Genomic DNA, 21,927 nt, shown 5'->3' with positions numbered 1-21,927 from the left:
GAACCACCTTTTGCACGATTCTTGTGTTTGTCCTCAGTACAACTTTAGTCCTATGACCCGAATGAAAGGTTCCTGTATTGGTAATGCCTGCAATTCACGAACACTCTACAAGGAGGTGGTTGCCACAAGGAATGCTACCATCCTTGAAAGGTACTGCATAGCACACAAGGACAGAGGCTCAAAAAGAGGCCCCATGACTCCTAGTGAGCACAACATTGAGGTGTCGCGTGGGAGCTGGTGATGTTCTTGGCGAAATTACACCTTTAAATTCCTCCATTAATGCTTTGATGACTGGAATCTTAAACAGAGAAGTGCCTACTCTGCATGTGAACTGTTACTACTGCTAAACATATGCCAACAGATGCATGAGCTATGCTTACACTGCCTTCTGAAGTTCCAGCACAAAGCAAATGTTGTCTTTCCTCAATGTATTTAATGGTACCAGCTGTTTGTTTATACAGTAATGAACAAAACACTTATTCAAAAAATGCTTCCACTTCACTACATAACATGCACCTGTGGTAGGCTTGAGTGCCTTATGCAGGAGTAGCAAACACTGATCTACTAGTTTAAGGTACCCAACGTCTATTACCTCAGATGTAAAATTGCTAGGTCCATCTCCTTGAGTTTGGGACACCTCTATTCACCTTAATGCTGAATTAGAATATTTTGCCTGAAGTGCAGCTTTTTGTAGGGTGAACAGTCCTTTCCAGAAGCACAGAACACCAGGGCTGTCGTGCCCCATGTTGGAGGTGCTAGAGTAAGAATCGTTGATGTTTAAGTTTACTCACTGCAAATGGAAGCAGAGGTAGTGGAGGAAAACTGTAAGCAAATATCTCTGACTAACTCACCATAGTGCATTCCCCATAAACTGTGGGTGAAAGTAAAAAGAGGCAAAGCTTAGTCAGTATGCATTTTCTTCAGTAGTGAACAGATTGGCTGTGGATGTCCTCTTTTTTCGAAGTAATGCTGAAGTGCTTGGGGAGTAATCTCCCTCTTGTGTACTTGTTGATACTTCCTGCTTAGCAGGTCCTCAAGGTTGTTGTCCAACCCAGGCAGATGATCCTCTATGAGATGAATCTGACAACAGAGAACCGGAAACTTACCTGAAATAATACTCTTTCTGGTGGGTAATCCATCTAACAACAAATTCCTCACCTTGTTAATATTCCCCAAGTTTCAGAATGGATCCAGAAAACCTGAAAGCAGTTCTCCTGTGAGCTGATAGGAGTCATCTTGCAGCTCCACATTTATGTCATTCCACTCTGGCAGTGACTATGGAATCACAAATAGGCATCACTCATGTGCGCGGACATCAGTTTCTTCTGTAAGCTTGTCCACGGCCCTCATACAGTTCCTGTCAGCAAATCAGTATGACCAGAGGGCATATATCTAGATCAGAACCTTTTTAGATGGAAACGGGTCAATCCCAAGGAACATGGAGATGGAAGGGTGGTGAAGAATCTGTGATTAAATAGAGTATCACCAGAAAGAATGTTACCAAGAGTAAGTAACATTTCCCTTTGATGGATACTTCTAACTGTAGGTTCCTACTTCCTCACCAAGTACTGGGTTTTCAGGATTGCCTTAGACCAAACGGTCCCGCAAGAACGAATGCCCATTCTAACTGAACTGTCAAGGCAATAGTACTTTGTGAATGTGCGCACTGATGCCCAGTAGCAGCCTGACAGATATACAGGATAGGCACGTCACATGCCAGGACAGTAGCAGCTCAAGTAGAATGTGCCATTAATTCTACAGATGGCTGCTTCTTAGCTAGAGTGTAGCACAGTTTAAGGCAGAGAACTATCTACCTGGAGATAGTTCTTTCTGCACTGCTAGCCTTTCTTTGCTCTAGTGAAGCCTACAAAGAGTCCACCTAATAATTTCTGATTCAATCAATGAAGAAAACTGAGGGCTCTATTGGAAACCACGAGATGGAGTCCCTCCTCCTCTTTCGAGCGGTGAGGCAGGACAAAGAAAGCCAGAAAAGTTACAGCCTGTCTAAGATGAGAAGGTGGCACTACTTTCAGCAGGAATGACACCTGAGTGCTCAGCAACAGTTTGCTTGGGAAAAGGGGTGTATAAGGCGGCTGGACCAAAAGGGCCCGTAGTAGCTCAGTTACGTGATGAGCTGAAGAAATCACAACATAAAAACAACTTTGAGGGTCAAAAGACATAGCAGGCAATTGACTGGCATATTAAATCCTGGAAAGGATCCTGGAGCAGATCGGGCTGAGCAAGAAGCCTGGACCACTAGGCTTTCAGGTGTTGGGTGCCTGGAAAGGAAACCTGGGTCAGCAGGCGCAACTCGATATCTCCGAGCCACAGATCTATTCACCGCCGAAGACGACACCGGCTTCTTCCAGATTTCCATGATGGGATCCAACAGTGCCTCATTAAAAGTGGCTCCGCAGTTGTTGAGGCAGGGTGCAACACTTCTGTCAAGATGTTTGGCTTGGGCTCAGACACCGGCAAAGGGAGATCCAAAAAGTCAGCCGCTTTTCTGTTGACCGAATGAAAAGTCGCTGCCTCCTCCGTGTACTCTCCAGGTGACGACAAGTCCCATTCTGGAGAGGTGTCCAGACCACTAGCCGTGTCCAAGCCATGGAGATCTTCACGAGAGTCCTCAATCTCCCCTTCCTCCAATGTCTGTCTCCGATATTCTTGCTCTTCAAGGAGGCGAAGAGCAAGCCTCCTCGAATGCAGTCTCTCCTCTATCCTCGGCGTCGACATGGCATCAGAAGATGTCGAAGCTTGACGCCGCTCCTCGGATCCATCCGACGCCAGATCTAACAGCGCCATGGATGTCTTCGGCGCCGAACGAGGAGTAGGACGGACAGAAGACTGTTCCGGAGCCGGTGGAGGTCTACTCGGCGTCGCTGGCTGAGACACTGACGCCACAGGAGCCGACGCCACAGGCGCCAACACCGGCGCCGAGCCCACATTTCCCAAGGGAAGAAAGGGCATAAAGGGTGCCGGTCGTAGTGGAGCCGAAGCACCCATGTTGAAGGCCAAAGGGCCTGAAGGACCAGCCGGTCCACCACCTGGAGCCATCTGTTGGAAGATGGAGAACATTGCATTCAAGAATGCGGAACTATCGGCTCCAGGGGCCGGGAAAGCTGGGTACTGAGGTGCCTGGGTCGAAGGCGACATTGACGCCGGTCCAGACGTCTGCATGGTCGGAGAAAACACCTGAGGCCGTGGAACCTTGAACACCGAAGGAGGATTAATAGGTGACATCGGTGAAGTCGGAGAAGTCGGAGATGCTAACGGCAGAGACGGTGGGACTAACTTCCCAAGTGTTCCGACGTGGAGTCGAAGGTGACCTCGATCGAGACCTCTCCCTACTCGACCGGCGCCGAGATTCTCGACGACGCCGGGAGTCTCAATGACGCCGATGCGACTTCGGTGAAGACGACTTGCGGTGATGTCTTTTCTCCTTCTTCTTTGATTTCGCCCAAAAAAGCTTGGCCTCACGTTCTATTAAGGCCTTTGGATTCATACGTTGACAAGAATCGCACTTATCAACGTCGTGGTCGGAACTAAGACACCACAAACAGTCAGAATGTGGGTCCGTAACCGACATTTTGCCACTGCACGCGTTGCAGGGCTTGAATCCTGACTTTCTTTGCGACATTGTAATGTCTCAAAGCAAAAAACAGCCAAAAACACTGTAACTACGTCGAGTAGCAACAGTAGCTCCCTCGAAGATAACCGCTTCGAATGGCACAGAAAAAAGGGAACGGACGTCGGCACGTCGGCGAGGACCTCTTATTGCCTGTATGACGTCAGACGGTGTCGCGTGGGCAATTGCGACGTCCTCGTCGACGTGCAGAAGCTAGGAAGAAGATTTCCGTTGCATGCTGGCGCAATGGGAGTATTCAATATGTGAGGAATCCGCAGGTAGCTGTATCCATCAGAAACAGCTGCTATTCATGACTGGATAAGGGGCGGCGGTTGAGTTTATCTGCCCTGGTATTTGGAGATCCTGCTAGGTGGTGTACAATCAGAGGAATGCCCTGGTAAATCCGCTATTTTCAAAGGTATAGACTTCCTAGCACAGGACCAAATACCCCACCATGTTTGCTGCAGTACCACATGGCATTGGTGTTGTCTGTGAAAACATGTACTAGCCTCCCTTTGACAGTTGACATAAAGGTCTATAATGACAACCATATTGCCCTCAACTCCAGCAGCCTGATGTGTAGTCAGGTTTCCGCAAAAGAAGAGAGTTGTCTGATCTCCACCTCTCCCCTTGGCCTCACCAACCCAGCAGTGACTCATTTATCACCACTGTCACCTCTGGGTAGAGTAAGGAGAGGGGTCTACCACTGCCCCAATCACGGTCAGGGATCCACCACTACAGATCTCAGCAGTCTCATCTGAAACCTGGATAGAATCTGATAGGTTATCCTGCTGCTGTGCCCACTGGGACTTCAGATCTCATTGCAGAGCCTGCAGGTGCCACCTGGCACGTTCTAACAGAAAGATGCAGTAGACTCAGAATCAGTGTTGGGCTTAGCCCTTTCTGAATGGTCAACCCCAAAACTTCTGCCTCTACCCTCTGAACCAATTTTCGGTGGCTTTTAGGGCACTGCTCACTTTACCACTGCTAACCAGGACCCCAGAGTAACTCCAAGGGCTAGTTGCCTGGCCTCCTGATCAGAAGCCTCAGGGACAGAACTGGCTTCCAACAACTTTGAAGTCAGCACCTGGACTATGCAATCTGTGAGTCCTGCCCTCCCAAGTGGTACCACCTCCGTTCTGGACCCTTAGAAGTGGGCCAGATGGTGCTCTTCTAGCTCATCTGTGGATTCAGCAGAGCCAAGGCATCTCCTCCGTGGTGCAACTCATTTCTTGCAGAACCGGCGCATCGCCCCATCTGCTTAATGCATTGCATTTGGAATCAAAGCATCTCCTCTTTCCTGTGTTGACTTCCCCAAAGCAAGGACTTTCCTTCACCATTGCAGCCCATCGGAACCCGCCTCTACATCATACATCTCCAAGCAAGGACATCACACTTCACAGCTTTCTGAAACTGCCAAAGTGCGACAAAACTCCTCCCCCAGTTCTCACACAGCCTCTGCTGCACAACGCATCCTCAACGTGGGACTCCACATCTTTTCGAAACCATGATAAAGGTACTGTGTTCTAAGGGCATATGTGGGTGTGAACATGTACCATATCCAGGATGAGAATGACGAACAGGAGCATCCGGAGAAGGAGTCAGGTGTGACTTCAGCATGTTGATAGTGAACCCTAAGGATGCCATCATCTCTTTGATAGTAAACTCTAAGGATGCCATCATCTCAAGCTGGTCTACAACTGCCTGGGATGAATACACCTTCCACAGCCAGCTGTCATGGTAGGGAAAAACTGGAACTGTGACCTCCAAATGTGGCTGCAAGCATTTTCATCACTTTCGTGAACCCCCAAGGGGCACTGGCAAGGCCAAAAAAGAGCACCACTAACTGAAAATAATCCAGGCCTACTGTGAACAACAGGTAACACCTTTGAGCCTGCAAGACAGGAACATGAAAATAAGCATCCTACAGGTCCAATGTTACCATTCAGTCTCCAGGATCCAGGGCATTCAGAACTTGGATGAATGTAAGCAACTTGAACTTGTCCTTTCCCAGGAAGGAGTTGAGAGGGTAAAGGTTCTATCAGGAGTAACACCCTGTTCCTGCTTCTAAATTCAGAACCCTCTCTATTGCTCCATTAAAGCACAAATAGTGAATTGACTGGATGCACAAAACCGCCAACAGGTGTACCCCGTGTTTTTTTCAATGCCACTCTTATCATTAGATTATTATCTCATCCAGCCAATTGCTAAGTTCCCAAACTCAGTAACACTCACCCAGTCTTGTTCTCAGTAGGAGAAAATACTGCAGAAGGGTGTAAAGGGGGCCATATTCAGTTGGAAATGAATGACCAGTGAAGGTTTACAGGGAAGATCCACAATGTGTTTGGAAGCAATTGGGTGGAGGGAAATCTCACCACCAACCTCTCCCAACATGTGTAATCCGTAATTGGTATTTAAGGGGAAAAAAGGAAGAATTGATAGTGGAATAATCTGGAGAAAATGCAGGTGTGTTTTAAAGACATACTGAAATACAATAGTGCGTGGGAAAGGTACCTGATCTATAAAACTGAATGTGAGGAAATACAGATGCATTACCCAGGTGATACTAGAGTTGAAAATAATCCATTTAGGTGATGCAACTGTGCAAAGCACTTAATAACTTAGTACTGGTAACAGCGGCAAAGTATAGATGTTTCAAGCCTTGATATCAGTTCCACAAGATTCAAAGCCTATGTTCCTCCAGCTATTTCAGCCGACTCTTCTGCCACTGACACACTATGCCACTACCTGGCATATATTCAACCCACAGTCTCCACTAAAGCACTGGTTCAAACCTTCCTAGTGCTGTAGCCCTGCATATTAGGCCAGATGATGTGCTCTTGAGGTGGGTGTTTTGAAGCCTGCTCTACGTCCTTATTAACATCGGATAAGGAAGTGTGAAGAAATTTCATGGGTTCCTCAGAGGATGGAGTACCTGCATTGGTAATAGCTGTCTGGCAAAATCAGTGTTTGGCAAAAGCAAAGCCAAGCCGTTAGGTGCCACAAAGATGAGCATATGCACACAATGATATTCAGAGGAATGTTTGTGCCTGGGATGACAAAGCTCATCCATAAACCTAACAGACCTTTGGTACAGCAAAATGGCCCTTCACAATGTCCTCTTCGTTATAGATCTTAATGGTTTCTGGTTATTCTTACAGAGATCTCTGAACCTTGTTTCTGCTGACTGTTGTAGACTGTAATTATGTTTTTCAGTCTACTGCATCTAAACTCTGTAGTTTCCCCCACTGCTCCTCCTAGCTACCCTTTGATGCCTTTGGAAACAGTCTCCAGTGAATCCCAATAGTTCTCTTGTGCTTTGGCCCCAACTATCTTCAACTTGACTTCCTTAAATTTACATTCAACATGTGAACCTCATCATCAGCTTTTCCTTACTGGACAAGCATGCCTTGCATCTGTTATTACATACACTAAACATCATTATTCTCTCTTCAATATTAGATGGCAACTAAGCCTGGAAAGTGGTTCTTTAATTCAACAACATCCGCAACTGTTACTACATCCCTTCAAATCAAACTGGATACTTGAATATGTCTCAAACCTTCAACATAACATCTTTCAAGTAACAATGCTTTACCAACAAAAAGTATGAATGGAGAACTGAGGCCAAATTTTGAGGCAATATTCCTGGGGGGTAGGAGAGCTAAGGCGTTACTAGAAAATTGGGAAAAACAAAAAACTCACATTAACGATCACCCTGTTATGGCTGCAGAAGTACAACACTTGACAAACGTACCACCAAAGCATCCCTGGGGCATGATTCATAATAGAATTCCTAATTTCAAATCTCTGCATCACTGTTAAGCGTCATCACTGTTGCTAATTCCACTGCTGAAAGCATAAATATAGAAGGAAATGATAAAATGATAGACGAACTAGGATGCAAGGGCCAAGGCGATTTGGAGAAGAACCTACACATGACCATTTGGTTGAAATTCATCTAGCTTTCCCCTTGAGCGTGCAGCCTTATCACAAGTACTAGCAATCACTAAGAGCACTTCATGTCAGTGTTCAGCACCGCGAACATCCATGACTGCTAAGGAATATAAAAAAAAAAGGAACCAAAATCTTGAAGGTAATAATCTAAAACCGTGTCGTTCCATGCCTTCACCACACTAGGACTCAATCTCCATCTTTCCCATCCCTTACATTGCCTCAATTCAATTGACTCGTTTTAAATATTTTCTACAGGCAACTCTTGTAGCATATTGGTGTTAGATTGTGAGCTAAGCACAGCCCCCTCCAGAAAACAATTGACTATTTTCTGCTTATGAAAACACAACTTAACACATTTACATAACAATGGTTGGCTCCAAGAGTTCCAAGATGCAATTCTTATCAATTGGAAATGTGTCTTTAGTAGTTATTTTTATGCTAAAAAATTGTCAACTGGAATTTACATCAGCTTCAACTCTTAGATCCACCCTACTAATTAGAGTGAAATAATAAAATTCCTAAGAAGCTATCCAATATTACAAAATATAATTCCATGCAATGTAATCTTTAACAGTTAAGAGTACTTGCTGAAGAGGTTGCTAAATTTCACCACACCAAGTGCATCCGATTTAAATATGCGAGCATCCATTGGCAAGAAAATATAGTATAATAATTTAAAGCAGCAAATGTGTTGAATGTATTAACTGATTTTAAAGGTAAAGGTAAAGCACATAACTAATACAAAATTGTATATTTTGCGAAGTATAATTATGCATAACAAAGGTTTCAAAAGCATAAATATTCCATTAACTTATGTAACCACATTAACTTACCAAGTGCTTCAAATATAAACTGGCTACGGGTGAGTGCTAAGGGAGGCTGCACACAAATTGTTAAAGCACTTTTCTGCACCGATAATCTACTCCTCACGGTCACCTGTGGGAAGTGGAAAACAATAAATTAACTTGAGCCCCAAAAAATATGGAAGAGTGTATGATTTGTGAAAAGAACTCAATGTTACTCGGCAAAACCGCAAAACAGATCAATAAAGCACTCACATTTGAGAAGCCTCAGGCATTCGAGAAGCCAGCAGTAATAGTGAGGAATAAGTTGCTTAGCTTCGGTAATGGTTTTTAGTGGATAGTCTAGCTCACTGCAGATTCCTCCATTTTAAAATCCCCCATGGTGCCGGACAGTATCAAGAAACTTTTACATAGTAGAGTCCCCGCTTGCTGATAGATGCACTATGCGGCTTCACTTTGACTTTGTTTAGTCCGGAAAGGACGAAGGCAGCTGTAATTAAGCACAACTCCTGTGCACAGACATCAGTTTCTTTCTTGACTCCATCTGTGCCTTCAGACGAGGAGGCAAAAAAACAATCAGAGTAAAACAATCGGGGTAAAAGTGTGGGCATTTTAGATGGAAAAAGAGACCATTCCACAGAACAGGAAGGTGAGAGGGCTTTGAGAAATCAGCAGTCAGAGTATCCACCAGAAAGAGCTTTATCAAACAGAAGTAACTTGTTCCCTTGATGGATACAGCTAACCACAGGTTGCGCACCTTTAGAATAGATATTAAAGCAGTACCTCTCAAATTAGAACTCTCTGGAATGGGCTCAGAGCAAAAAGTACTGCAGCAAAGAACAGGCTGTTAAGGTTTTGTGGAGAGATGCCTCGTCACCAAGATGGCATGAAGGACTTCAGGTTTCAGGTCAAAGAAGGTCAACTGCCATCTCTGAAGCTCCAAGCATGGAGATGCAAAGTGTCAAGCCCAGGTGCAACACCCTGCCCTGCTGCTGAAATACAAGATCCTCCCGAAGCAGCAGCTTGTTCGGAGGACAGATGCTCAGGATTTCCTGGTACCACACTCTCCTGGCCCAATCTGGGGCCACAAGGATGATTTGGGCCTGGCCGTTCCTGATCTTCTTGAGAACTTGAAGCAGAACAGGAAGTGGCAAAAAGGCATACAGGAGTCCCAAAAGCTCCACTCTAAGCAGAAGGGTCTCCAAACAAGAGAAGCTTTGGAACGTCCAGTGTGCAGAAGTGCTGACATTGCATGTTCTGTGGGTGGGGGTGAAATATCTAGTCAGACTTGCAACTCCAAGTGATCTACCCTCAAAAACAACAATTTGATGTGGAGTTGAGTCTTCACCAGAGACCAGAGGTCTCTAATCACCACCCTCCCAGACAGCCTCCCCAACACAGCAGTGATGCATCTGTGACCACCATCAGCTCTGGATGGGGTAAGGAAAGGCCCCTACCACTGAACCTATCATGCTCCAGCAGCCACTGCTGCATATCGTTTGCAGTCTCCTCTGAAATCTCAAATTGATGTTGTGCCCACTGGAAGTTTAGGTTCCACTGCAAAGCCATCATGTCATATGGCATATGGCATGCATCACTGTCAGAATACAGGAGGCCAACAATCCCAGCAGCCTTAGAGTCTTCTGCACTGAGAACCATGACAGAGGCTCAAACATCAAGATCATAGCCCGAATGGCCTGTATTACGATGTTCCTGGGGAGAGGCCCAAAACTGTATGGTTTTCAGAATGGCTGTGATAAAAACAGAGTGACTGCAATGGAGTCAGTTGTGACTTCAGCTCGTTGGCAGTTAACCTCAACAATGTTAGGAGGTTAACCATTCCCCACATGTAGTTGTGGACTGCCTGTGTGCCTCCAACAACCAGTGGTGGAGGTAGGGGAAAACTAGTACCCACGACCTCCATATTTGTGCCTGTACCACTAGACTTTCCAGAGACTGATTCTGGCCAAGAAGGTAAGATCGCCAGGCGCAGGATGATAGCAACATGCAATTTGTGTATTAACGGGCAGCTCTGAACAGGTCTTAGTAAAGGTGCTTAGAACAGTGCCACTAAGTGCCTCATTAAATGGTAGCAGTGGCTCAGGGGGAGCCTGGCCAGGCTGTAGAACTTCTATCAATACATCAATTTTTGCTTCCATGGTTGACAGCTGTAGAGCTAACACCTTAACTCAACTGTCCTTCAAAATCACTACGGCAAAAGAGGAGCTTCGGTCTGTAGTAGGACCCGGAGGAGACACAAGGCCAGTATCAAGGGAAATGTCAATCCCACTGGCATCTAAAGCTTATCATACCAATTGTCTTTATCATAGCATAATCGTCCTCGTCATCATATTTGTCATTCTCAGAATCAGTTCCAAAAAGATTATATAAAGTTGGGGCCCTATCATGTGGTAAGGGCAATGTATCAGAATCAGAGAGGTTGCCAACAGGTTGAACACTGATTGTGACTTTGGGTGAGGTCATGGAGGATTAAATTCAGAGTTGGATAGCACAGCCTCATCCAGTGTTGACACTGGCATTGATGCAAGTGGAAACTGCATAGAGGATGCAGCCAAACTGAAGTGAGCTCCAGTGTTGAAGTTTAATGCGTTACAGGTCCACGGGGAACAGATAGTGCTGACGGCAGAAATGCCTGCAGAAATCCAACTGGAGGTCCCTGCAGATCCTGTGTTTGGTGACATGGAGTTTGGCCTTGCTTTCCCGCATGGCCTTCGGGTTCACCTGGGCACAGCCACCTCATGCCTTCCAGTCATGGTCTGGCCTCAGGCACCACAAAAATCTTCATGAGGGTCATTCACAGACATCGTTTTCTGACATCCCCTGCACAGTCTGAAACTTGGTTTTAGGGTTTGACCAGGGAGAATTTTCAGATCAGCATATGAAGGCATGAAAAGAAAGGAACGGGCATCAGCGTTCACCAGTGGTGCTTATGAACAGCTCAGCTAATCACTTCCAGAAAGGAGCAACATTGGTGCAATGCTGCATGACATCACCCAAAGCACACAAGAGATCTGCTCTGAAGGTTTCCAGATCCAGTCTGATGCCTGGGTATTGTTCACAAGGGGAGGAATCTGTGGTTAGAAGTATCCATCAGAAGATCCTCACAAAGTGGAAGCTTGACAGGAGGGCAGATGCTCATGGACACCACTCTCCCCTAGCCCAATCTAGAGCTACTACAATGTTTGGGCACAGTCATTTCTGATCTTGTTTAGAACTTGGGGCAGGAGGAGTAGGCATGGAAAAGAGTATAAGAGCCCTATGCTCCAATATAGCCAGAATGTGCCTCCTAGAGAAACCCTTCTTCTGATCTCCAGCGTTGACACACCCAGTTCTTAACAATGACAATGATCCAGTCAGAGTGCTCTCTACTGTTGGAAGATACCCTCTGCCACCTAGGGGTGTAACCACCATTTGTGATCTGCTTGGCACCATCGCCTGAACTCATCTTCAAAAGTCTTGCCACATGATTCAAGACCAGAGAAATGGCCTACCACCTCAGCCACCTCTAGAGGCAAAGGGTGTCTTAGTAGAGAACCCAGAAGCCCACATTGCCCTGCATGTTGCAGTATTACATGGCAGTGGTGCTGTCTGTGAAGATCTGTAACAGCCTCTCCTTGATAGATGGTAAGAAGACCTTAAGCACCAAGTGAATGGCCCGCAAATCCAACAGGCTGACGTGAAGATTGGTTTATGCCAGAGACCAGAGTCATCTGATCTCCATCCCTCCCAGATGACCTCCCCAAATATGAAGCAATACATTCATCACCATCGTCAGCTTTGGATGGAGAAAGAAGAGGGGTCTGCCGCTGGTCCAAATGTGGTTTAGCAAACACCACTACAGATCTTTTGCAGTCTCCTCCAAAACCTGGCTAGAACCCGACCGGTTGCCTTAGTGCTAGGCTCAATGGGACTTCAGGTTTTACTCCAGAGCCTGCATATGTCATCTGGCGTTGTCAGCGAGCAGGATGCAGGATGCTAAGAGGTCAAGAAGCCTACAAGTCACCACACCAAGACCCAGGACTGAGGCTGCAACATCAGGATCATAGCCCAAATGTCCAGGACTTGTAATGATGAAGGGAAGGTGCTGAATTATACTATATACAAGATGACTCCAATGAAAGCAAACATCTGTGAAGGAGTCAGGTGTGACTTCGGCATGTTGACTGTGAACCCCCAATTATGTCAGGAGGTTCATCAATATCCAAAAGTTCTGTGTGATTGACAGGGTGAGCCTACCTTCAATAGCCAGTCATCGAGATAGGTTGAAAACTAGGGTTCCCTAGTACCAAAGGTGTGCTGCAACCACTACCATCACTTTCATGAACACTGGAGTAACACTGGTTAGACCAAAGGAGAACACTGAAAATTGAAAATGCTTCTGGCCTATCTTGAACTGTGGGAATGAAGGACGGGTACATGAAAAAACATCCATCTTCTCAGGTCCAAGGCTAACATGCAGTTGCCCAGATCCAGAGCAGACAGAACCTGGACCAGTGAGAGTAACTTTATCCTGTTCTTCTACAGGAAAGTGTTTAGAGGGCGGAGATCTAAAATAGGATGAAGGCCTCTGTCCTTCTTCACACAAAGAATTAGTGTGAGTAGCACACAGTCTCTGTTTTCAAGGCTGGAACCACCTCAATTGCTGCTTTGGACAAGGAAGCTTGCACCTCCTGCATAAAAATGTCCAGGTGCTCTTCAGAAAGCTACTTCGGTGTAGGTGGAAGATACAGTGAGCGGGAAAGTAATGACAGGATAACTTTCCATTGAACAATCAGAAGAAGCATGATCTTTTCAGACCTACAGGGTGGTCATGTGCCACTAAAGGGAATCTAAATGGCTTGGAGGTGGATGCCCCAGGGTCGGAGGGCTAGGATAAGCACAGTCTATGGTGACCAATACATTGTCTACCTGAATCCTGTTACAACCTCAAAGAACTGAGGTACCTGCTGTAGGGGCAGGTTGGTCTGGAGCAACTTGTACGACTCTGGCATATCCTTGAAAGGTACTAAATTGTTAGTGAAACTGCCTGGCAGGAATCAAAAGCCCATGGAACAGGCTGTGGCTGAGCTTTCATTAAAGTGTTCCAGGGCAGAGTCTGTCTTTTCACCAAACAGACAAGGCCAGTCAATAGGCAAATAAGGGCTGTCTGCACATTTCCAGAGAAGCTCATAGATCTCATCCAAATGGTGACAAGGCAAAACACTGGTGCTGAATGTCTAAACCAAGAAATTAGTAGCATCCAAGCAATACCTTATGACATATTTGCCTGTATCTTCAAAATCCTGTAGTTTGAGACAGTGAGTGTGTTCAGGCAGTGCCGTCAAGATCTCTCCGGTCATGTCCCAGAGGAAGTATATCGACCAAGCAGGCAACTGGAATTGACGGACCTCAAAATAAGGCTGGCCGATGCAAACATCCATTTCCCGAAGGCCTAAATTCTCTTTGATTCTCTATCCATGAGGAGTCTTGGGAAATGTAGCTTAAACCACCTGACTCTCGCATGTCAGATGTTGTCAGAAGATCGGGGTCACCTGGTGCCACTCCATGGCACCGGTTTGTTCACTGGAGAAAAAGGATTAGCCAAATTGCCATTTAATGTGTTAGGAAAGCCTTTGTTGAATAGCAGCAAACGTTCAGAGGTAGTACGTCCAGGCTGTAACAACTGTGTGAGCACATTCATTTTTATCTTCACAGAAAGGAGCAGTAGGTCCGAAACCTCAGCTGTACATCTAGTCACCAAAGTGCAGATAGCTCTTTCCTTCGTTGGTGATCCGGGGTGGGTGGGGGAACCAACCAAGTATCATGGAAAGTATCCAGCCAAGTGGGCTACTGTAAGTCAATGTAGAGAATGTCATCATCATAATAATGGGGCAAGTCATACCTATCATCTCCAATGTCATCTATTAAAGCTGCCTGACTCTGTTCAAAGTCGGAGCCAAAAAGTTGTCGGACCACCTGGGAGTGGTTTAGTGGCACAGGCAGTGCTCTACATGGGGAATGGGGAAGTCAAAGTGGTTTCAGAATCCAACATTAGTGCCAGCTGAGAGGACTACTGTTAGGAGTCTGACACCAATATCAGTAGAGGATGCTCCACCAGCACAGACTGCAAAGTCCAGAGGACAGGAGCAGATTCTGCTGTCTGAATGGAAGTCGGCACTGAAACCAGTGGAGATCCCAAAGTGGATTCGAGAGGTACAAACAGTGCTGAGGATGGATCTGTCAGCAGTAACCAGAATGGAGTTCCCTATGGATCCTCGGGCTTGAATGCGCATACAGAGGAAGTGGAAGAATGCCAAAAATGCGCAACGCAGCCTCCCTAAAGGCCTTGACTTATTACAATGTCATTGATGACCCAGAAAACTCAAGTTTGTGGAATCAACACCGTGGTGGATCAGGAGCGAGACAGAGTGGCACATTGATACCCCTTGAACTTCTCTGAAGATAGAGTGTGGCAGGATGGTGACGAATCCCGCTTGGCTTTCTTGGGCTTCTTCTTTGACTTTGATTTGGACTTACCCAAAGATTTCAGCAAGGACCTGTCAAGGGAATGAGTCTGTGCTCTCAACTTTAATCTGGGGCAGGACTTGCACTGTTTCTGTTGAAGTTTGTCAACTTGCAACTTCGATTCATATTCCTTGATTGTGTTCAGATTTATGAGTGCGTATTCCTCACATAAATTGGAGTCATGGCCCAAGCCAAAGCACAAAAGACATATTTCATGCGAATCTGTCACAAACATTTGTTTGCAACAGTCCTGGCATTGTTTAAATCCTGTTATTTCTGGAGGGGACAGTTTCCTTGTGCATTGGTTGGACATTTTTGACGAAAAAGATGTTGTCAACCAACAAGGAAAAAGGAAGCAGAGCGCTGGATACACATTCATACAGAAATAAAGAAACTGATGTCAATGCACAGAGGTGACACTTATATGCGGTTCTATTTATCACTTTCAAATGGGAACCATGTCAACACAGAGCCATACAGTGCCACCTACCAGTGTGTGGGAGCACTGCTATGTAAAAATTTCTGTATTCAGTCTGGTGCCCCTGGGGGTGTCTTAAAATGAAGAATCAGCGGTCAGAGATATCCGTCAGAAATTACTTCTGCCCAATGCATGAAGGAAGTAGAACACAAAACATTTTGGGCACCAACACTAAATTCCAATTAATTAAAGGGTATGCACCATAGGCAACACCAATGAAATCTCATTTATGAAGAAAGAAGACAGGGACAGCAGCATGCACATCTCAGTTGCTGAGGGCTGCCTTTGACCTGGGAGAACAAGTTCTGCTGTCATGGAGATGGTCATGCAGAGATGACTGTATTCTACATACGTTAAACAGTGATTCCCCTCCCCCTCAAATCCCTTCCAGACCCACAGACCCCATGCAAATACGTAATGCAGAGAGAAGGAGCAGGGAAGTGCTGCATGGAGGGGAGAGGAACAATTTACTTACCTTCAGTAATGTATTATCTGATTGACACTCTATCTAGCTGCAGATTCCTTACCTTTGATTTTCCCAGGCGTCAGATTAGACACAGAAACTTTTGCTCGAGCAATACAACTAGTGCTTGCTGTCGGATGGGTCCATTTGGCTCTTCGTGGTTTCATCGACATCACTGGTGCCGGAAATGACATCGCGGTCACCTATATAGGCACCACCCAGGAAAGCAGGCATCAGTTACTTTAATCACAACTTCTCACGCCAGAAGAGCAGAGCCATGATAAGAACTGGCACATATGTGTGCCCAAGCCAAGGCCCTGAAAAAGGGATCAACCTAACCCTTGCAAACAAGTCTGCAGAGAGGGGAGGCATGGATGGGTGTAAGGAATCTGCAGCTAGATAGAGTCTCTACCAGATAATGCATTACTGAAGGTACGTAACTTGTTCATCTGATAGAGACTTCTAGCTGGAGATTCCTTACCTTTGATTAGCTACCCTAAGCATATCCCCCTGGCAGTGGGCTGCGGACAAATGTTTTCAGACTAGAAAGTCCTGCAGGACCGAATGGGCAAAATGCCTGTCCCTGCAGATCTGACTGTCCAGGCAGTAGGGTTTGACAAACATGTGCAGTGATGCCCACCTTGCTGCCTGGCAGATGGGACTATGACTGCACATGCTAACGCTGAGGTTGCAGCTTTTCCCCTGGTGGAATGGGCCCATAAATCGTTGGAAGGCTGCTTCTTAAACAGGGCATAGCAGGTCTTAATACAGAGAACGACCCAGCGCGATATGATCTGCCTTCTGTACTGCCCGACCCTTCTTTTCTCCCACATACCCCACAAAGAGTTGGTCGTCCACCTGAACTCTCTTGTGCGGTCAAGGTAGAACGACAACGGTCTTTTTGGGTCCGGCCGATGGAGCCGCTCCTCTTCTTTAGAGGGATGTGGGGGAGCAAAGAAGGTCAGCAGGGTGACAGTTTGACCCAGATGGAATGGGATCACCACCTTTGAAATGAAAGAGGCACGGTGCACAGCACTACCTAGTTTAGAAATACTGTGAGATATGGGGGCCTGGATGACAAGGCCTGTATCTCACTCACCCTCCAAGCAGATGTTATTGCCACTAAGATGGCTGTCCTGATAGTAAACAGCTGGAGGGGACAATCGTGCAGTGGCTCAAAGGGAGCAAACAAGAGGTAAGTGAGAACTAGGTTAAGAGCCCCCTGGGGCACGGTAAAGGGCGTTGGCGGAAAACATATGTACAAGCCCTTTTAAAAACCTATTTACAATAGAGGACTTAAACAAAGAGGGTTGGCCAGGCAGCCATAGAAAGGTAGACAGAGCAGAGAGCTAGCCCTTCAGAGTGCTAAAAGCGGAACCCTGCTTGGCAAGAGAAAGAATAAAAAGAAGAATATCAGATAGAGAAGCAGAAAGAGGATCTGTAGTCTTCTCTGTACAATATTTGACAAATATTTGCTCATGGCAGGTGTATACCATTTTTGTGGAGGAACGCTTGGCTAAGACTTTGGGAGGAAGGATGAAAGCTGTCAACTGTTGCCGTTCAATCTCCACACGTGAAGGCACAGAGTTGACTGGTTTGGGTAGAAAATCCTTCCCTGCTGCTGCGACAGAAGATCCACCCGAAGTGGCAGCATGATCAGAGGATCGATGCTCAACTGCAGAAGCTCAGGATACCAGACGCCCCGTGCCCAGTCTGGAGCCACAAATATTACTTAGGTCCAGTTGTTCTTGAATTTCTTGAGAACTCTGGGTAGAAGCGGTATGGGCGGAAAGGCGTACAGGAGGCCTGAGCTCCACTCATGATGAAAAGCGTTGCCGAGCAATTGCAGCCTTGGAAACTCTAACACGCAATACTGCTGACACTGCACATTCCCTTCAGAGGCAAACAGATCTAACCAAGGATCTCCACACTGCTGAAAGAGACCTTGCACCACTTCTGGATGGAGACGCCACTCGTGAACCGCTAGGCATTGACAGCTGAGTTTGTCCGTCCTGGTGTTCAGAGATCCTGCCAGGTGTTGAACCACCAGGGTTACACCCTGTTGTTCTAGCCATCCAGAGGTGCAGGGCCTCTTGACACAGGGTCCACGACCCCACCCCACCCTGCTTGTTGCAGTACCACATGACAGTGGTGTTGTCTGTGAACACCTGCACCAATTTCTCTTTGACAGAGGGAAGAAATTCCTTCAATGCTATTCGGATCGCTCAGAGCTCCAACATGTTAATGTGGAGTCTAGATTCCACCGGAGGCCAGATTCATCTGATCTTCATCTCTCCCAGATGGCTGCCCACTTCCAGAAATGCAGCATATGTCACTAATGTAAGGTCTGGATGGGGAAGGGAGAGGAGTCTGCCTCTGACCCAATCGCGGTGGGAAATCCACCACTGCAGGTCTTTTGAAGTTCCCTTCAAGATCTGGACCAAGTCGGAGAGATTTCCTTGATGCTGCGCCCACTGGAACTTTAGGCCCTACTACTGAGACTGCATACTGCATCTGGCACTTTTTCCCAGCAAGATGAAGGAGGCTTTCAGGACCAGCAGCCTCAAAGTCAGTCTCACCAGGATAGAGGCCGAATCATCAATATCATAGCCTGAATATCCTGGACTCGCTGCTAAGGAGGATAAGTCCGAAACTGCACTGTTTCCAGAACAGCTTGTAGTATTGTATATAGGTTAACATCACGGTTCTCTTTTTCTATATTCATATTTATTATTATTATGTGTTGTGTATATCTCTTTGTTATTACTGTTTGTTGAATATGGTATCTTCCATCTCTCCCCTTGGTCTGCTGGACAGTTGTAGGATCTTGGTGTGCTAAGGAGAGGGTTGGAGTTCCTATTTACTTGTCAAGATTTACTGGAATAAACCTAAAGGAATTCATCTTTTGCCGTGTGAACTGTCTTCTTCTGTTTGGATATTCCCCACTTCACTTGGCGACGAGGATGGGATGCGAAATCTATGATGTGCAGTGCTGACAAAGGAACTCCAATCACAGTTGACCAGTTGGACTATTTTTTTTATCTCTTCACGTCTACTTTTAAGGTACTGTGCTCCTGCGTGTTTTTTTTTCCTCTCTGTTCTCCCCTACCACTGTGAGTATTGAGATTATCTTGCGCGCTCTTCAATTAGCGCTAGTACTGCTCTTTTACCTTGCAGTAGCGCCATAACTCTTTTTCTGTATTAGCGTTGCTGAATATCAATTTTTTCATATACGTACATTGTTATAGTCCTCTGCACTTTCAATAGTCCTTCATATTTTGTTTTCTTATTTAACGCGGCGTTTTCTGCAACGTTATACACGCTTCTAGTATTCATAACGGAGCGTTCTTGTGTGTGCTGTCTCGCACTCCTGCCGCTGTGTTGTTTCTGTATGCGGCTGCTCCGTGTTGCTTAGCAACGTTCCTTCTCGTGTAAGACAGCTCACGCTCGTGCCGCCATGTTGTTTTTTTTTTTAAGCGGCCGCTCACGAGCGTCTCAATGTTGCTTAGCAATGTTCTTTCTTGTGCCTGACAACTTCGAACGCGCTTACCTGCGGTCTCGATGCCATGTTATTTTGACAAATGTATGTGATCTTCTGTAGTGCAACTTTTTTTCATTCGCACTGCTGTGATATTCTAGCAACATTTTTGTGTTTTTGCTACACGTCTGTTATGCCCTCTAACTCACAAGGGTTCACCTGCACTTCCTGAATACAATATTATATATAATTTGTATTCTTACTATTTTGAGTGTATTTTTTCACCTTATACAGTACCTTTCCATTTTTTTTTTCCTTTTTCTTTTTTCTCTTCAATTTTTTTTTTTTATTCACAGTAACACTAAAATGCAAAATATTTCTCCACCACCTTTTTTTTTGTCTGCTCCTGGTGAACCTCCAATTCCATGGCCAAAATGGAAAAAAGTTTTTTTTTTAACTTACTTGAAAGTTTGTGGAACCAACTTATCTACAGAAAGGAAAACGTCGGTACTCCAACCTTGTTTGGGAGCAGAAGGACAAGAAATTCTAGAGACCTTAACTGCAATCTCAAATTCAGAAGGAGAAGTAGGAGACGCGCCCATGAATGATTTTGAGGAAACACTACTTAGACTTGATAGACATTTCCTACACAAAATATCCATTATTCTTCAAAGATTTTATTTTGGTAAATGTAAACAGTCTGAAGAAGTGTCAATAGAAGACTATGTCACGAATCTTCGTAAACTAGCTGCACTCTGCAATTTTGGAGGAAACATGGAGGAACGTATTCGTGACCAATTTATGCTGGAGTGCAGGAGTGATAAAATTAGAGAAACACTTTGATCCAAGAGTGATCCGTCGTTAGATGAAGTGTTACAAGTTGCTAAACAAATTAAACATTCTGAATCTTGCATTGAAATTTTAAAGAAATCCAAAGCTTCTAGCACTGTGTGTAAAGTTGATTCGAAACCTAAAGTTTATTTTAAACTTAAGAACAAGCGTAAAGCAGTATGTTTCAGATGCGGGTCTCCAACACATTTAGCGAACTGCAAAGAATGTCCAGCATTTAATGTTATTTGCAACATGTGTAACAAGAAGGGTCACTTTGCTAAATGCTGTAGATCTACCAACAAAAGCAATATAAAACTCAATGAAGTGACCTGTGACAATGAAGACCAACAGTTCATTTTACAGATAGTAAATGATGTCAACTGCATTTCTACTGTTCGTTGTGAATATCCAAATGATCTGGTTGTACTCAATGGAACATCTATTTCCATGATGATGGACTCTGGTGCAAAATTATTTCTAGTCTCAGTAAAAGATTATGAGAAATATTTTGAAGGGAAAGTAGATCTACAGTCCCTAGACGTAACACCTTAGTGATATGGTGGCAAACCCATAGAATTGAAGGGTTACTTTGATGCGTTCATCAGATTAAAAGGAAATGAAATCTTTGGTAAAATGTATGTTCCGGTTGTTGGAGATACTATTTTGAGTTGGCCTCATCAGAAAGAATTGGGAATCATTCTGAACCCAAATGCTGTACCGCGAGTATTAGTACAAAAGGATTCAGATCTAGAACGTGATTTGTGGAGCAAATTTCCTGATGCCTTCAATTCCAGTGTTGGGTGCATTAAAGGCTATAAACATCAGATCGTGTTGAAAAATGATGCTCAACCTATTGCCTGCAAATTAAGAAATGTTCCAATAAGTTTAAGAGAGAAAGTAAAGCTGGAACTTCAGAGACTGAAGGATAATGAGATAATTGAAGTGGTGGAGGCAGCACAATAGATTGCCCCCATTGTAGTGGCAACCAAACGCTCTGGTGACATAAGACTTTACGTTGATCTTCACAATCTTAACAAACAAGTTGTTGAAGATAAATTTCCGCTGCCGAACATTGCAGAAATGATTACTTCTTTGGGGAATGCGAAGTTCTTTTCTACACTCGATCTGACTTTGGCATACCATCAAGTGCAATTGACTGAAGATTCTAAACTAATCACTTCATTTATTACCCCCTTCAGTGTTTTTAAGTTCAACCGGATGCCATTTGGACTGTGTTCAGCAGCTGCAGTGTTTCAAAGATTAATGAATGAGATATTGCGGGGGGGGTGGATGGTGTTTGTTTCTTCCAGAATGATGTGCTTGTCTTCACAGATACCCAAGAGGAACATGGAAGGAAATTAAGAGATGTACTTCGTATTTTCAGGTCTAAAGGCATAACTTTAAAGAAAGAAAAATGCAGATTTTTACAGTCTGAGATAACATATTTAGGTCATGTTGTTTCGAGTAGTGGAGTTAGGCCAAAAAGTGATTTGGTACACTCTATTGTTAATTTGTCCACACCAGAAAACAAAAGTGATATTCAAGTGTTTTTAGGTATGGCTGAATTCTATGCCAGGTACATTCCTAATTTTGCAAAAAAGTCAAGCTCTATTAGAACTCTGCTCAAGAAGAATACTGAATTCATGTGGTCTAAGGAGTGTGAGCTGGAATTTCAGGATTTGAAGAAAGCTTTGTCTTCTGTGCAATCCCTTAGTAGTTTCCAGCCTGGTCTGCCTTGTTATCTTATAACAGATGCTTTGGATA

At 45.0% G+C, this 21,927-nt stretch overlaps 1 protein-coding gene across 4 annotated transcripts in view; it reads right to left on the bottom strand.

Annotated features, from left to right (window-relative positions):
- Positions 1-21,927, bottom strand: part of BBS9 (Bardet-Biedl syndrome 9) — a 1,749,160-nt gene that overhangs the window by 1,045,310 nt on the left and 681,923 nt on the right. For all 4 annotated transcript variants that reach the window (XM_069215484.1, XM_069215483.1, XM_069215485.1 and 1 more), the window contains one exon: positions 8,419-8,521. In XM_069215484.1, the coding sequence (XP_069071585.1) occupies positions 8,419-8,521 (103 nt within the window). The remainder of the gene's footprint in view (positions 1-8,418; positions 8,522-21,927) is intronic.

The sequence above is a fragment of the Pleurodeles waltl genome, chromosome 2_1, assembly GCF_031143425.1.
Source record: "Pleurodeles waltl isolate 20211129_DDA chromosome 2_1, aPleWal1.hap1.20221129, whole genome shotgun sequence".
Lineage (NCBI taxonomy): Eukaryota > Metazoa > Chordata > Amphibia > Caudata > Salamandridae > Pleurodeles > Pleurodeles waltl.
This window is presented reverse-complemented; position numbering and strand designations above follow the sequence as displayed.